The 17,338-nt window shown below is 40.3% G+C and overlaps 1 protein-coding gene across 1 annotated transcript in view; it reads right to left on the minus strand.

Moving 5' to 3' along the window:
- ARSB (arylsulfatase B) overlaps window positions 1-17,338 on the minus strand; it is a 182,114-nt gene that overhangs the window by 131,188 nt on the left and 33,588 nt on the right. Inside the window, 1 exon segment of the mRNA XM_007471964.1 lies at window positions 13,591-13,798. Coding sequence (XP_007472026.1) covers window positions 13,591-13,798 — 208 coding nt within the window.

Raw genomic sequence — 17,338 nt, forward strand, 5'->3', positions numbered from 1 at the left:
AAAAAAAAAAAAAAAAAAAAAGATTTTATAACCTTAAAAAAGAAAAAGATTGCTGAAAATGGATACAGAGGCCTTGAGTGTATCTTCGACCTATATAAGTCATAATGATTAAAATTTCAAAGAAACTGTTATACAGCATGGGCATTTAATAATATGTTGATCCCGGATCTCATAATCCTATTTGTTCTATGTTGTAACAGTATTTCTTCTGGCACCAAGGAGGAGTGTTATCACATCACAGCAAACAAGTTAAATATTTTGGGTTTTCTTTAGAGCACTTAGAAAAGACTTTCTTTCCCACTTTTGCCTCCATCATGTTGCATTCTGCATTTGTAAAATGGTAATAGGGGTGATCATGGTTCTTGTCCAAGTGCCTGTACATGCTGAGACCCACTGGAGTAATATGGACTTCAAGTAATGAGACTGCCTTCTTTCTTTTTTCAGTATTCCAACCCCTGATTTATGCAACCAAAGGAATCACATCTTTCGGTAGAGTCACTTGGAGGCAATACCCTTATTTCAATGATGCTGTCAGTGCTCAAGGCTGTTTTTGGAAACATCTTCAGAGCCAGTTTACAAGCCTCCTAAGCAAAATGACCTCACCACTCCTGCCTCCAAAGAAGGAGGTTAACAGACACAGCTCTCGCTTTGTAGAACCTTACAGTCTACTATGTGTTATTTTCATCTTAGCATGATCATGAAGAGAGAAAATCTTCAATAAGTAATCCCTGGGGAACTCCCACAAGGAATGAATTACTTGCAAAGCTACAATCTAGAGCAACACTGTCCAGCAGTACTATAACCTGAGCCACATATGTAGTTTAAAATTTTCTAGTGGCTACATTTTGAAAAAGGTAAAAAGAAACAGTTAAAATTAATTTTTTTTTTTTTTTTTTTTTTTTTTTTTTTTTTTTTGCTCCGCGCTGCACGGCTTGCAGGATCTTAGTTCCCTGACCAGGGTTTGAACCCGGGCCCACGGCAGTGAAAGCGCCGAGTCCTAACCACTGTACTGCCAGGGAATTCCCTGGACACTAGTTAAAAGTAGAGCTGAGCCCTATCCATTAAACCATTGATGTCTCTGTTGAAAAAAAAAAAGTGGAACTGACATACTTTCAAACACTGCGCCACCAGGGAAGCCCTTAAAATTAATTTTAATAATATATTTTATTCAACCCAATCAGTTCAACATGTAATCAATATAAAAAAATTATTGAGATATTATTTTCCATTCTTCTTTCATACCAAGTCTTTGAAATTCAGTATTTTGTACTTACAGCACATCTCAATACAAATTAGCCACATTTCAGATGCTCAATAGCCCTCTGCAGCCAGTGGGCGGGCACCTATTGAACAGCAGAGATCTGGATCTTTTTCTTCCCCAAATAATGAAAGTTAGTGAGCTATTTCGTATTGGATTAACTGAGTTCTTCTTGACATTTTCTTAATTCCTTTCACTTGTGAGTAGATGACCATGGTACAAGAAAGCTGTCTGTAACACTGGGCAGAGTTTGGCATTATAACAAAAAAAACTATAACAAAGTCAATCTGACCTATGCCAGAAAAAATGGAAATTAAAACAGAAATGGTAAAGAAAGGTCTAGAAGCTCTTTCACACGCCAACAATCTGGCCTCTGGTTGGCCTCTGAGATGCCACTGTAGCTTGGAGAGGCTGCCTGTGGCTTTCTCAAAACCGGGAAAAGCTGGAGACAGCTTTCAAGGGGAGGGGTTTGCCTTTGCCTAGGAAAAACAAAACCTGTGATCTAAGTTGCCTAATCATTCACAACCCAAACAGGCTGAAAACAAAGGAATAGCGAGGGGGCAAGGACCTGGGGAGAGCAGTGAGCCAGAGGGGCTGGAGAAGCTGAGACGGGAATTTAGAGCTTAGGAACAGCAGGGGAGAAAGGAAAGGAAATTGAAGACTCAGGAAGTGCCTCTGAAGACCCTTCATTCCATTATCCAGGGAGACCAAGGAGGCCAGGCCTCCCTGCATTCATTCTTAGCAAGAGTGCAGACTCCATGGCCCAGACCTGCACACAAAGGTACTTCATGTCTGTTGTGTGGGATGGAGGCACATCCTTTAAGAGGAGCCATACCAACCACCATCAAGATTTGCCATCCAGGACATGCAGTGTCCCAGTGTCACGTGGGGTTCTCTCACAGCTAAGCAAAATCCTTGGCCATGTGGCCAAGGGCTAGACTGCTTGCCCCACCTCCCACTGGCAGTTTCGAGGAAACACAGCTCCTGCCTCAAGGTCTAGGTAAGGATTAGTGGGCAATTTTTGGTGAATGAATGGAGTTGATCTCCTTTAAAGAACTTTAAATTCTTCCATTAAATGATCAAGACTGGAAACCTGAGATTTTGAACATTAAAAAAAAAAAAAAAATCCATGAAATTAAATGTATTCTGTTCCATAATTTGCCCCAGTTCTTTTAATATAAAAATGTTTTAAATTACTAACCAGTTAAAATAAATAATTTTCCTTCTCTACATTCAAGCAAAATTAACATTCCAGGAGGATACATCCATGGTTTTGGATGTCCCTTTGAAACCAATGGGAAGGCTGGACTGGCCTGGTCAACACACCCAGAACACACCTATGCTTCCCTCCCCCTGCTTGTCTGCTCATGCCACTCTCCACGCCACAGATGCCCTGCCCTCTCTTTCCATTCACCTGCTGATATTTTATCCATCGTTCAAGCACAGTTTAATTTATATCCTAGCTCCTCATGAAGCCTCTCCTGCTGACCCTGATCCAGAGGCTCTCTTCCAAACTTCATCTTTCAGTTCCACTCACTTGACTTTGACCTGTGGCCTGTTGGTAGATGGGTGTGTTGCTGGATCTTGAATGCAAGCACACTCCTCCACCTGCAAATATTTCCTGAGTTTTGTGCTAGGCACTGTGCTGGACTAGTGGCTCGACAGACTTTTTGTCACACTCCTTGAACTAAGTGATTTTCAGCCTGGAGATTAGGGAAACAACACAACTCCTTCTAGTGCATGCGTCAGAGACCCAGACATGGGAAAGGACTTCTCCAAGCCATGCACTTGCCTGGCCCCTGCCTCAGCCCCAAGGGAATGTGATACTTATACCTCACATCTTTAGCTTCTGATCTCTTCAGGACCAACACATTGTCCTAAATAAAATCGAGAGTCATGCTTATTAACTGACTAATTCTTGTTGTCAGGAAGAAAATGATGACTCACATGGTCAGGTGACCTGACCTCACATGGTGATAGCGCGATGATCACAACCCACCATAGATACCAATCATGCCCCTCCGTTCAGGGACTCCCCGATGTGAGCTGTATGTACTGCACACAGGGTACTTTTGGGAAGTGGATTTTCAACAGATCCCACCATTTAGCCTGCTCTATTACCTCTGGACTCGAGAAAGACCTTCTAACATCAAACATGACACCAAAGTGGGATTTTAAAGCAGCACCATAAAGCCAACATTCTTAGTCCAAACACAGCACTCCCTTCCTTCCTGTACACTGTTGACGAACGTGTGTATGTCTGTGGATGTCAGAACATGTTACCAGATCACAGGCTGTTTTGAAAACAGAGATAGCTTTGGGTTTTGTTGGTAGTCTCCACAGAAGTGGATGCCATTTTTAATGTTTGCTAAGTTTTTTGAAGCCATTTTTCTTTTTTAAAAACTCTGCCCAAATAAGAAAGTGTTCTGGAGTAGAGACAATAAAGAAACAAATCACTGTACTTGGCACAGTCATCCTCGGAGGGGTTGATTAAGTGTGGACCATACTGTGAAAGAAAAATAGGAAAGAGATCATAGAGACCACAGTTGGTTAAGGGTGACAGCCGCCAGAAAGGAACAAACCCGTGGTGCCAATAATCTCTGAAATATTTTCTCATTAAGGACACATGAAAAAGAGCCTCCACTAGGCTAAGGATTATTCTGTAAGAAAGGAACAAGCCTGGAAGGCAGATTTCTGTATACAGTGTTTTGTTGATGCTTGGTACCTAACTGCCAAAGTCAGCAAGAGACACGATGGGGATTTTTTCAAATATATCATTATTATTGTTTTTAGGCCTGGCCAGGGGAATCTCATGCTTCTGAAAGCAAAGGATGAGCAGCCTTTTAGAGGCCAAGCACAGCAGGGCTATCTCCCACAAAGAGCTTCGGCCCTGGTTCCCAGGCCCTCCTTGGAAGAGCAAGTCTCCTTAAGCTCCTGGGAAGGAGGGAGACGGCAGCCTTTCCTCAGCTGCCTAACAGGGGGCCTCAGATCAAGTCGGAAAACCACAGCAATCACTTTATAAACCCAAAATGGAGAGGAATCTGGGACAGAATGCCGGCAAAAGCTAGCCCTGGAATGCTCCAATTTTGGAGCAAATGCCTTGTTTCAAATATATTCCACACACATGCACAGCAGTTACCACTGCCTCGAGGAGAACTCCACACATGGAGAGTAAAATGGGGAAGAATTAGATCATTTGGGTTCTTTAGTAGCTAAAATTTACTCACCCTCATTTTTTTGTTTTCTTAAAAAAACTACCACACAGTCAATCCCCATTACATTCTGGCAGATAGGAGTATAAACAATACACAGCTTTTGTCTGTCAACTGAAAACACTGGTTCCTAAATTTTTATCTTCCATTTATAATTAATGGCATTGATTTTTTTAAATTCCAGGCACAAAACACCTGAAATACAATCTATTTTCTGCTATTTCAGAAATTAATAATTCCTAGGCCATTTAGTCCCCTCTTTCATCCTCTGGTTGCCTAATGTGTATTTGTGTCTATAACTGGGGTCTGACCTGACTTTACTTCAGCCCCTTCCTCCTGCTGTGACTGTGGTTCCCACGTGATTATTTTTATATGTAGAACCTCCTTTTCACCTTGCTTCATCCTCCAGTGCAGCCTGTCCAACCTAACACTCCCCTGGCCTCCACAGGGACTTTTGGCTCTAATGAGCTCTGTGAGAAATGTACAATGTAAGAAATGGATCCATTTTAAATGTGACCTTTAAAATGGAGTGCAAAACAAGAGGCGAAAGTAAACCCAAACAAATTGGAAAGCTTGTATTTAGTCAATAAGTATGCTCAGTTCAATATATATTTTCCATTAAGTATAAACTCAGGGAAAGGCCATTTCTCATAGAAGTGTGAAAGTAAAGATTATTTCATGTTTCTCATGCTAAGAAAGTTATAACATCAATAATATGATATATTATAGTATATAAGTAGAATTATGATAAAACATGGAAGATCTGATAAACATAGGCATTGAGCAGCATCTTTGCCTTAGACTCTGGGCTTGTGGATTCAACCGTTTGTCACAGAGAATACAAATGCAAGACTTTGTTCTGGGGGCCTCTAAAATGTATTGATTATTATTTTCTCTCAATAAAATAATCAACAAATCCGTATGCATTACTGCCTATTACTAATAAAACATTAAAGTGATCCGACATGCTTTTACCATATGGACATTAACATGAAAATTCTGGCTAGGGAGAAGATGGTCCCTGTCTCGTAGTTTTGAGCTATGTGCTGTTATTCCCCTCTACGGTAGTTGTGTTGAAAAAAACACTATTTGCAAAGAGAAAGCCAGTGTGGATCCACTATATCACTTATTCACTTAACAGGTTTTCCTTAGCTTTGTCAGAAATGCATTGAAGAAAGAGTTTGAAGAACTTAGTGAGATTGATTTGCCAGCATCAAATTACTTTGTTCCTAGCACAGAATTTCTATAATATTTATAAGTCTTCCAACTGCCTAATAAGTACATTTAAACTGTGAAGGAGTTCTCCATTTGTTGGTACCAGTTTTGAAGGGAATTCAACATACAAGGGAGAAAGGGACATAAGATTTAGGGAAATTAGTTAAGAATCTTTATCATTTTTAAGATATTAAATCACACATAATTTTGTGAAAGATAATCAGATAATAAATGTTAAAAGTTTAGGCTCTGGAATAAATAAATTACTCTGTTCAAGTAGAGATGTGTGACCAAACAGGATCTGGTCAGGGTTCCTCTGTGGTGGTGCTACTGGGTTCTGTCTCTCTCTCTCTATTCTTTACTAGGTAAATTCCCAGGGTTTGAATAAGTTACCTTAGATCAAAAGTTCTGGGCTTCCCTGGTGGCGCAGTGGTTGAGAGTCCGCCTGCCGATGCAGGGGACACGGGTTCGTGCCCTGGTCCGGGAAGATCCCACATGCCGCGGAGCGGCTGGGCCCGTGAGCCATGGCCACTGAGCCTGCGCGTCCGGAGCCTGTGCTCCACAACGGGAGAGGCCACAACAGTGAGAGGCCTGCGTACCACCAAAACAAAAACAAGAACAAAAGTTCTCAAATTTCTCTATACAGAAGAATCACCTGGATTACTGTTAAAAACGAAGATTCCTGGGCCCAGATCCCAGGGTTTCTGATTACATTCATTTAGGTTCTGATTTAGTAAGTCTGTAATAGAGTCTGAGAAATTGTATTTTTAAAAACTGAGATGAAATTCACATAACATAAAATTAACCATTTTAGTGTGTCCAATTCAGTAACCTTTAGTACATCCACAATGTTGTGCAGCCGTCACCTCAGCAAGTTCATTTTTAACGAACACTCCACTGCTGCAAGTGGTTCCCAGCTGGCACACTGAGTTACCACCTTAAGTGCTCAGATGATGATGACAAGGGATGAGGAAGCCTCATGGGTCTCCTGCAGATTATAAAAGAAGATTTTTTTGTAAAGTGTCTTCAAAAAAATATATGCACCTAAAAAATATATGCCTTTACCTCTCCCTTTCACTAAATATAAGTGTGATACCAAGAAGCTAGTATATGTCAGGGTTTTCTATACTACTGGATTCAACAGTTATTTGTTTGGATGCACCCAGTATTTTTATGCTTGTGAGGAAGAGCAGTGCCAAGTGAAGTAAAGCGAGAAAACTGGAAAAAATGAATCACCGTTCTATAACCAGCCAGATCCAGGGCTTGTTTCCTTGGGTTTTAATCACATTATTATAGCACATTATTAAATTCAACTTCAGGCAATGAAACTGTCAATAAACACAGAAAAAGTCTCCAGAGGAAATTAGGTTTGTCCTTATAGTCAAACTCCCCTCTAAATGTAAGTGAAAATGGTTATTCTAATAAGAGTTAATATAAACATATAAGAGCTGCAGAAAGATGTTCAGATCAATCGTTGTTTTCTCTTCGAGGTTTTAGACTCAGTTTTCCTAGTTTTAATTCATGATCAAGTTGCTCTGAAGTTGGCTCTAAGTTTAGCTCATTTTACTCAGGGTTAGACTTCTGTGAAGATTCCTGGAGTTTAGCAACTATAAAGCTCAGCTGTGGTGATAGGAGCCCAGGTGAAAATGGTATCTTCCTAATGGCTATTAGTGCTGCTTCTCTTAACCAATACTCTGCTAAAATTACATAGACATAGAAAAAGATGAATAACATCACGTTGTGATGAGTTAGAATAAGATGAGAATTCATTACAATGCGAGAAACCAGGACTCACAGACAATCTGTAACGTCAGAGAGAACCCTGGAGAAACCTCCATAAGCTGTAGGGCTGGAGAAGCTGAGCTGAAGAAACGAGGGCTGGTCTACCCTCTCTGCCTCGACGTGGAGCCACTCGCCTACCTGAAAAGAGGCAGGAAGGCAGCCCAGGAGGGGACAGTGCTCATATCTGACATGACCAGAGCATTCCTACCTCTTCAACTTCCTATCTGCAGTGAGAGATCACAACTCCCAGAGAACAGTGGGCAGAAGAAAGGGCCTGGCAGTGGGGCACACTGCCCTGGCAAATGCCGCCCTATGTAAAGCCCTGAAGGTGTGGAGACAGGAAGAATCTGGTAGCCATGCCAAAGAAGCAGCCCGAAGATAAGAAAATGTTAAGTAGGTCAGTCAGGTTCACTGGAGTGTAGGACACTCAATGCCTAAAGGCCACTGGGAACAGTGAGTTGTGTGCATCAACCTGACCCCAAGCTATAGATTTGAGAAGGAATTAACCAGGGGACAGTGACCAGAGGCCAAGAGATGGCCATGCACTCTGGGTGGATAGATCCTCGACTGCTTACACTCAGAGGAAGAGTATATAGCTGGAAATGATTTACTATGGAAATGACGATTTTAGAAAAGTTCTATTTGGAAAGATTCAGGAAAATCATGGGTTTTATGGATACAAGTGTAGAAAGCCAAAAAGTAGAGATTAGGGACAATGGGATGAGACCGAAGGAAAAGATGAGATGTAAAAGCACAGCTGATTATGTTTAACAGGTACTGACCTCAAGTTGATCTGAGTTTGAATTCTCCTCTTCCATCTATTAGATGTATGGCTCTTAGTCTGTTCGGCAGCTATAACAAAATACCATGGACTGGGTGGCTTATAAACAACAGAAATTTATTTCTCACAGCTCTGGAAGCTGGGAAGTTCAAGGTCAAGGCACCAGTATAGTCACCTTCTGGTGAGAATCCTCTCCTGGTTCACAGCCAACATCTTCTCACTGTGTCCTCACACGGAGGAAGGGGCTAGAGATCTCTCTGGTGTCTCTTTTGTAAAAGCACTAATCCCATTCATGAGGGGTCCTCCCTCATGACCTAATTACCTCCCAAGGGCCACCACCTTCCAACACCACCACATATGAATTTGGGGGGAACACAAACATTCAGACCATAGCAGTAGACTTGGGCAAATCACTTCACCTCTTTAAATTTTGGTTTCTTCTTTTTTTTTTTTGAGGTACACGGGCCTCTCACTGTTGTGACCTCTCCCATTGCAGAGCACAGGCTCCGGACACGCAGGCTCAGCGGCCATGGCTCACGGGCCCAGCCGCTCCGCAGCATGTGGGATCCTCCCGGACCAGGGCACGAACCCGTGTCCCCTGCGTCGGCAGGTGGACTCTCAACCACTGCGCCACCAAGGTAAGCCCGGTTTCTTCATTTTTAAAGTAGGGATAAAGAAACACATTTCACAATGCTACTTGGAACTTTAAATGATTAAAACATGATTAACAATGAGAAAGTATAGGAAAAGCACTAGAACGGCCTGGGATGCAGTAAATATTTAATAACCAGTAGTCATTATTATTACTAAGAAACTTAAAAGAAAAAAGAACTGATTGAGGCAAAGAAAGGATTGCAAAGATGCTAAAAATACTATCAATAGTAATCTCCACTGGAGATATTAAAGAGCAGCATTAAAACTGCACAAATGTCTAACTGGTAATGCAAAAGAGCTCCAGCAGACTGAGAAAAAGGATGAAAAACTGAAACTGATGAAAGAAAAGCTGAGTCAGTAATTCAGCCTACTAATTAAAGACATTTTTGAGAATTAAATCAAACAGAACAAAAGCAATAAGCTAAAATATGAACAAGGAAGACTTCCTGGAGTGAAAAATAATCTCAGCATGCAGATCAAAGGGCTCACTGTATTTCAGGCAAAATTAATTTTAAAATATTTTAAAGACCCACACCCCTAGATATAATTAAGCCAAAAATTTAAACTATGGAGATAATTTTTTTAAGCCTCCTAAAACGGTTCCAGGGACCAGCTTACCAGAGGGATCTTTCAAACAATCTGCAAAGTGTTCCAGAGCATAGAAAAAGATGGAAAAACTTCCCAAGTATTTTATGACATGTGTATAACCAATACAACAAAACCCAACAGGGAGAAAAGAAACCACCTACTCCACTTTTACTTTTAAATCAACGCAAATCTTCCAAATAAAACCCTAGCAAACTGAATCCAGAAGTATAATTAAAATACATATGCACTATAAAGTTGGATTTAGCTCAACAAAGCAAAGGTGGTCCAAGACTAATATATCTATTAATATATCAAACTGTCAGAATAGGGCAACCCAATTATAAGGGAATTCCCATTTTCTCAGTGTAAAGCTCCAAAAATTACTTTTGCCGACTTGAATAAATATCATGGATATTTATGAAATAGTCAACTATCTATTTAAAATATGTCTATGTATAAACATTTGAAATCATAAAATAAAAGAGATATACAGATCTTAAAATATTGTTTTCCACCCTCACTTATTATGAAAAAACCTCTCCCCACGCACACTTGACATCAGTATCTGTTGTTACAGGAGCCACCCTGAGACGTTTAACAGTTTTCCAGAGCTACCATTTTCACTGCTGTCTGAGTACTTCTCAGTCTATGTATGATACATCAATCCATATATACGTTCATTTCAGGATATAATTTATCCTTAAATTGTATAATTGTGATATCTACAACAAAGGCTTGTTTCACAAACTTATAACTTCCAATTCTTAAAACAGTGAGGTCATTTCCCAGGAATAATTACTAAATCAGTATTAAACGTCTTGGACTCCTTTTTAATTGATTCTTTCCAGTGACCTCTATAAGCATTCAATACCAGCACTGATCAAAGTGCTTTACCAGGCTGTTCAAAATAAAGGAAATTGAAAACGACTCTCGGACTATGAGAGAACTTGTAAGGACTTAAGTATAAGATGTTGCCCTCTTTTCTGAAGGGTAAGTTTTTTGGGGAAAACATATGTTATCTGTACTCAACCTTTTTCACAGCAGGACACACTTAGAAAATTATAGTATTTGTATAGCACTAAAGCAACTGAAAAAGGCTGGTCAGGGTGGATGCTACCCCGGCCCTGCTGAGGCTTCTCAACAAATCAAAATTGCAGCACACCTCGGGGAAAGCACTGCTATATCTTGAGGTCCAGTCAGAACTTCCAGATCATCGTGTCAGAGGCAGAAAGGGTGATACCTCACTCTGCCTGGCTGTGTGACCTTAGGCAAGTTACTTAGCCTCTCTGTGCTTCAGTTCTCACATCTGCAAGATGGGATAATAAGAGTCCCCAGAGAATTATTGTGAGGATTAACTGAACTAATTCATGTAAAGCACTTAGAACCATGTCCCACACATGGTAAGTACTCAGTAAATGCTACATTCCATAACCATGCCTAATTACAAGCAAAACAAAACAAAACAACTCTTTTAAAAATCTTTAAGTAGAATACCCAGATTAATTCCTCAACGTGACACCTCATACTTCTCACACAGTCACTTTACAGTAAAACTTACCAGATGACAAGTCCTGGCCTCACCCTTGGAGTTTCCAATCAAATTTTTGGGTTTTAGCCAAGGATCACTAGGGATCTGAAAAAGCCTCCTTCATGAAAGACAGACCAAAATAAGATACAAATGACCTTAGAAGAGAAAGAGACAAAGTTGGGAGTACAAGCAAACTTAAAAATATATACAATATTGTGAAGCAACTATACTCTGAAAAAATTTTTAAAAAGTAAAAAAAATACATGTATGTGTATACCTAATACACACATATATGTATATGTATACACATACCTACATACACACTCACATTCACATATATATATATATATATATATATATATAAAATTAATGGTTAAGAGCACAGGCTTTGGAGAAATAAATTATTACATTTATAAAATAAAAACAAACTTTACAAAAAAGGAGTTATCAGAAAACAGGAAAGAGTTTTTGACAATTAAAAAATATGGTGGTTGCTGCTACTGGGCATATGCCCTGAGAAGAACATAATTCAAAAAGATACATGTACCCCAGAGACTTTCCTGGTGGCGCAGTGGTTGAGAATTCGCCGGCCAATGCAGGGGACATGTGTTCGATCCCTGATCCAGGAAAATCCCACATGCTGCGGAGCAACTAAGCCTGTGCACCACAACTACTGAGCCTGCGCTCTAGAGCCCACAAGCCACAACTACTTAGCCTGCGTACCACAACTACTGAAGCCCGTGTACCCTACAGCCAGAGCGCCACAACTACTCAGCCCATGTGCTGCAACTACTGAGCCCACGTGCTACAACTACTGAAGCCCGCGCACCTAGAGCCTGTGCTCCACAACAAGAGAAGCCACAGCAACGAGAAGCCCGTGCACTGCAACGAAGAGGAGCCCTGCTCGCCGTAACTAGAGAAAGCCCACGTGCAGCAACAAAGACCCAATGCAGCCAAAAATAAATAATAATAAAATAAAAAACAAAAAAATATACATGTACCCCAATGTTCATTGCAGCACTATTTACAATAGCCAGGATATGGAAACAACCTAAATGTCCATCTACAGATGAATGGATAAAGAAGATGTGGTACATATATACAATGGAATATTACTCAGACATAAAAAGTAATGAAATTGGGTCATTTGTAGTGATATGGATGAACCTAGAGTCTGTCATACAGAGTGAAGTAAGTCAGAAGGAGAAAAATGAATATCGTATATTAACGCATATATATGGAATCTAGAAAAATGGTACCGATAAACCTATTTGCAGGGCAGGAAAAGAGACGCAGATGTAGAGAACGGACTTGTGGACACAGGCGGGGAAGGGAGGGGTGAGACGAATTGAGAGAGTAGCATTGACATATATACACTACCATGTGTAAAATAGATAGCTAGTGAGAAGCTGCTGTATAGCACAGGGAGCTTAGCTCGGTGCTCTGTGATGACCTAGAGGGGTGGGATGGCAGCGGAGTGGGAGGGAGGCTCAAGGGAAGGGATGTATGTATACATATAGTTGATTCACTTTGTTCTATAGCAGAAAGTAACACAACATTGTAAAGCAATTACGCTCCAATAAAAAAATAAAGTAGACTTGAAAAAAATGGCGGTTGCAATGAATTCAACAGAATGATTAGAGAATAATGATAAGGAAATTTCCCAAGTAGTAGAAGAAAAATAAAGAAAATACGGGAGGAAAAAAACTAAGAAAATTAGAGGATTGATCCAATACCCAAATAACAGGAGTTTTGTACAGAGAGAATAGGAGAAAGGTGGGATGGAGGGCCCAACAATTCTGAAATAAAGAACACAAGGAAATTTCCCATAACAAAAGGATCTGCATTTTCAGATGGAAAGTGCTCTCTGAATACTCAGCATAATGAATAAACCACGATCTACACCCAAAGCACATCATAGGGAAATTTTAGAAAACCATGTCTAATGAGAAGGGGGGAAAAAACACATATATATAACAGATTAGGAATCAGAATGACATTGCCATAATGGAAATGATTTTTCAAAAATTTTTTCTCCCTTCTTTTGTTTTTTCTATAATCAGTGATGTATGACTTTATTGTAAGAAAATTTTAATATAAAAAAATCTACACTTGGAGACTCTAGCCTACATTTAAATGGTTCCGTTTCTTAAGTGTCTTCATAATGTCACCATCTGCCTCTGCACTGATACAGAGACCCCTCTAGTCAGCGGAAGTCCTCTTCACAGAGGATGCCTGGGCTGTAGAGATTGTTGAGAACAAGTCAGTCTAGGGATTCACTGCCCAGCTGCCCTGCATAGGAGTGTTGTCCACTCACACTTACTCAGTTACTGAGAGCTTGTTTTCAAGCATACTCCCAGAATATTTTGATATCTGAAGGAAGACAGGAGAAGGCTCATAATTCTTTTTCCTTAGACACATTTTTCTATCCATTATTATCATGTCTCTACTCTTACAGTTAGCATTTATTTTAATAAGGAACTGCTAAATGCTCCAATTTATCTTCATTCCATTTATTGAATACTATGTCCTAGGCTCTGCCAAGAGATGATTTTCCTATTGACGGACTTACCTGTGGAGAAGATGAACACCGTGTTGTTCCAGAGCCCACGGCTTTTTAAGGCTGTGGTGACATTTCCCACTGCTTCATCCATAAGGGACACCATTCCTGCATAGTAATGCCTATTCTTATCTTGGATAAAGTCGTATGGCTTCAGGTATTCCTCAGGGACCTGAAGGGGCTCGTGCACAGACTGGAGAGCAAGGTAGAGAAACAGAGGCTGGAAAGAGAGTTTGTGCAAATCAGTTAAGAGGGCTTGGAAGCATTAAATATATATAGAGAAGCCCAGATTTATCAGTTACTAAAAGTAATATTCAGACAACCCACAAACTGGGTTAGAAATATTTGTAAGTCATATATCAGATAAGGGACTTGTATCTAGAACATATTAAGAACTCTTACAACTCAATAATAAAACTCAATTAACCCAACTACAAAATGAGCCAAGAATCTGAATAGATGTTTCTCCAAAGGAGATATACAAATGGCCAATAAGCACATGAAAAGATGCTCTGCATCATTAGTTATTAGGGAAATGCAAATTAAAACCACACTCACATACCACTTCATACCCACTAGGAGGGTTATAATTTTAAAAATGGAAAATCAGAAGTGTTGGTGAGGATGTGGAAAAACTGAAACCCTCATTCATTGCTGATGGGGATGTAAAATGGTGCAGCCAGTTTGAAAAACAACTTGGCAGTTCCTGAAAATGTTAAAGATATAGTTACCATATGAGTCAGCATTTCCATTCCTAGAAAAACAAAAGCATAAATCCACACAAAATCTTGTACATGGATGATCACAGTGGCATTATTCATGATAGCCAAAAAGTGGAAACAACTAAAATGTCCACCGGTTGATGAATGGATTAACAAAATGTGGTATATTTTCAGCAATATACAGCAATAAAAGGAATATGATGCAGCCATAAAAAGGAATGGAGTACTGACACATCCTACAACATAGATGCACCTTGAAAACATTATGTTAAGTGACAGAAACCAATCACAAAGATCATGTTTTGTATGATTCAATTCATATAAAATGTCTAGAATAGGCAAATCTATGGAAACAGAAAGTAGATTAGTGGTTGCCTGAAGCTGTAGGGAGTTGTAGGGGAGAGAGGAGGGATGAGTGACTTCTAACAGGTACAAGACTTCTTTTGGGGGTGGTGAAAATGTTCTAAACTTAGACTGTGGTGATGGTCACAGAACTCCGCGAATTTGAACTGTGTACTTTAAATGGGTGAATTTTATGAAAATAAAAGCTTGAGTTCTAAAATGGCCTAGAAAGCTCTGATCCAAACAAATAATAGTAATAATACCAATAATTCTGTCTCATGTAATACTCAAAACCACCTTGCTACACCCATTTTACAGGTAAGTTAACTGAGGCTTAGAAAGGTTATATGACTTGCACAAGTTCCTATTAATTGCAGAGCAATTTCCTATTGGAAACCCCACTATTACAGTGTGGCTATGTCCCAATAGATGGGTTAGCTTTCTGCTTTAGCTGAAAAATAAATTACCACCTTTTAGGAGAGGTTTAAGGATTGTTTATATTTTTAGAAGAAAACAAGTGAACACCATGCCTTGTTAATCTTTGATCTAGGACCAAACATAAGGCCAATTTAATTCCTGGAAACTAAGGAGTATGATACATTGATTCTATTTTACCTCTTACCCAATTTACAGAATTTAATGTTAATGATATTCTGAGTCAGCCTCTTCCTCTTAATGAGTCTTTCTGAAGGCTCTCTTCACTGTGCTCCTATAGAATTCTTTAATGAATTGAAAACCCTCAAAGAGACAACAACTGGCTCAACCCAAGAGTAAAAACATAATTCTGTTGGAGTATTTGAGGCATTTAAATCTCATAAAGGAATGGGAAAAAGTTAGAATGCAGACTGGGAGGTGGGCTCATATTTCATTCATTACTGTTGATAAATTGTTTTAAATTACATATTACACATCACTGTGATACAGTAATGGGTATACATATATAGAACTCAAATAGACACCCAAGGCAGTCATTTTTAGTTCAGCTCTTCGGAACTTAGAAACACCTTTTCCCAAAAATCAAAATGTTCAAAATGGCTGTTCAATAGCAAAGACATCACTTTAAAACCTATTTTACTAAGAAGGCAGGTGACGGAATAAAAACCATTGATGATGCAGACCCTAGGCTTCGTTTGTACATTGTTTCCATGGGAAGACATTCCAAATTCCAACTCCAAAAGGCAACACTAACCACTTTGACAGGCTTTAGCTCTGCCTCTGCTGCTCCTTGACACACGTGCGTTTTCCTCCAGCCACACAAGTCACACTGAAAAGTCCGTGTTCCTCCAGACCATGGTGAAGGGAATCCCAGCAGATGCCCCGCCCAGGTGGGGAGGAAGAACCCTGGGCTAAGATGTTCAGAGGGGAAAGGATGTGCAGGGACATCCAGGACCTACCAGCGCAGTGAGGTTCTGCAGTGGGAACTGCCATCTGGATCTTCAGCACTAGACCAAGCCCATGCCCCAGCCACCAGCCAAGGTCTGGATGGAGACGGATTAAAAATTGGAAAGCTACAACAATTTGCAACCCACATAAAGTTTTAAAAATCAGGAAACGTCACATGAAAACCTGTTTTATTTAGTTTTTTTATTTTCCTGCGATATCAGAACTTCTGACAACTCCAGGTCCACACTCCATCTGACAACAGATGGCTGGAGTATGAGAAACAGAGACCCCCGGCCCCCCACAAGGGCTCTCTTATTTTCTAGTCTCCCCACTGTCCTACCTGAATGACTTCATTTATTTAGGGTAGCAGCCTGGCCCTTTTAAACATTAGACTTTGTGACCCTGGTCTGGATTCTCTACAGTGGACAGGGGTGGAGAAATGAGAAAGGGAGCTCACTGTTTCAGGAGAAAGTGCTCACCCAGGCCATTATGGGCAGCTCGGCACCTCCCGTGGTTAAGGAGAGAAAGGGGAAGGAAGGCAGGTCATTTCCAGCCAACAAGTGATCCCTGGAGGCGATAGCTGGGGAGGGTGGTGGAGGAGAGATCTCATAACCACTCTGGGGAAAAAATAATCTTTCTGGGACCATCATTAAAGGGTCTTAAAAATATTCAGTGTGGAAATCATTCTACACACTTTGTTAAATATTGCAAGAAATTATCTGAAAACCTTTCCTGTAATTATTCTTTAGTGGTTGAAGACATGACCATCGCTCTTGAGGGATTAAAATGATAATACTACAACAATTCCCCCATTTTTCCAGTGGTCAGGCTCCTGTTAGTTCAAACAGAAGGGGCATAACTGAGAAGAGAAAATGAAAACAACCCCTGGGAGATGCAGTCTTCCTTGGCCTATGACTATTACAGGCCCCGCAAAGGCCTCGTTCTACCTGCCGACTAGACTTACAGGTAAAGGTGATTCTTGAACAAAACAAGTTTTTTCCCATTTCGTCAACAGTGATCTAGGACCATTTAGTGTATGGGCAAACATCCTTGCACACATCGGTATGGCTCTGGGTCACCAGGAGTCAACAAAACAAAACAAAACAAAAATCAAAAACACCAAAGTCTTGGACCCGAGTTTGATCTCCACAGATCTCCAGGTTTGCGCAGGACCTTGATCTCTCCCTTGGTCTTTCTTGGGTCCAGATCTCTGCTCTCACCAACCCAGTTACAGCTGCCACCTTTACACCAACCCTAGCGGTATGCTGTTCTTTTTTTTTTTTTTTTTTTTTTTTGGGTAACCGGGCCCCTCC

The sequence above is a fragment of the Lipotes vexillifer genome, unplaced genomic scaffold (assembly GCF_000442215.2).
Source record: "Lipotes vexillifer unplaced genomic scaffold, Lipotes_vexillifer_v1.1 scaffold83, whole genome shotgun sequence".
Lineage (NCBI taxonomy): Eukaryota > Metazoa > Chordata > Mammalia > Artiodactyla > Lipotidae > Lipotes > Lipotes vexillifer.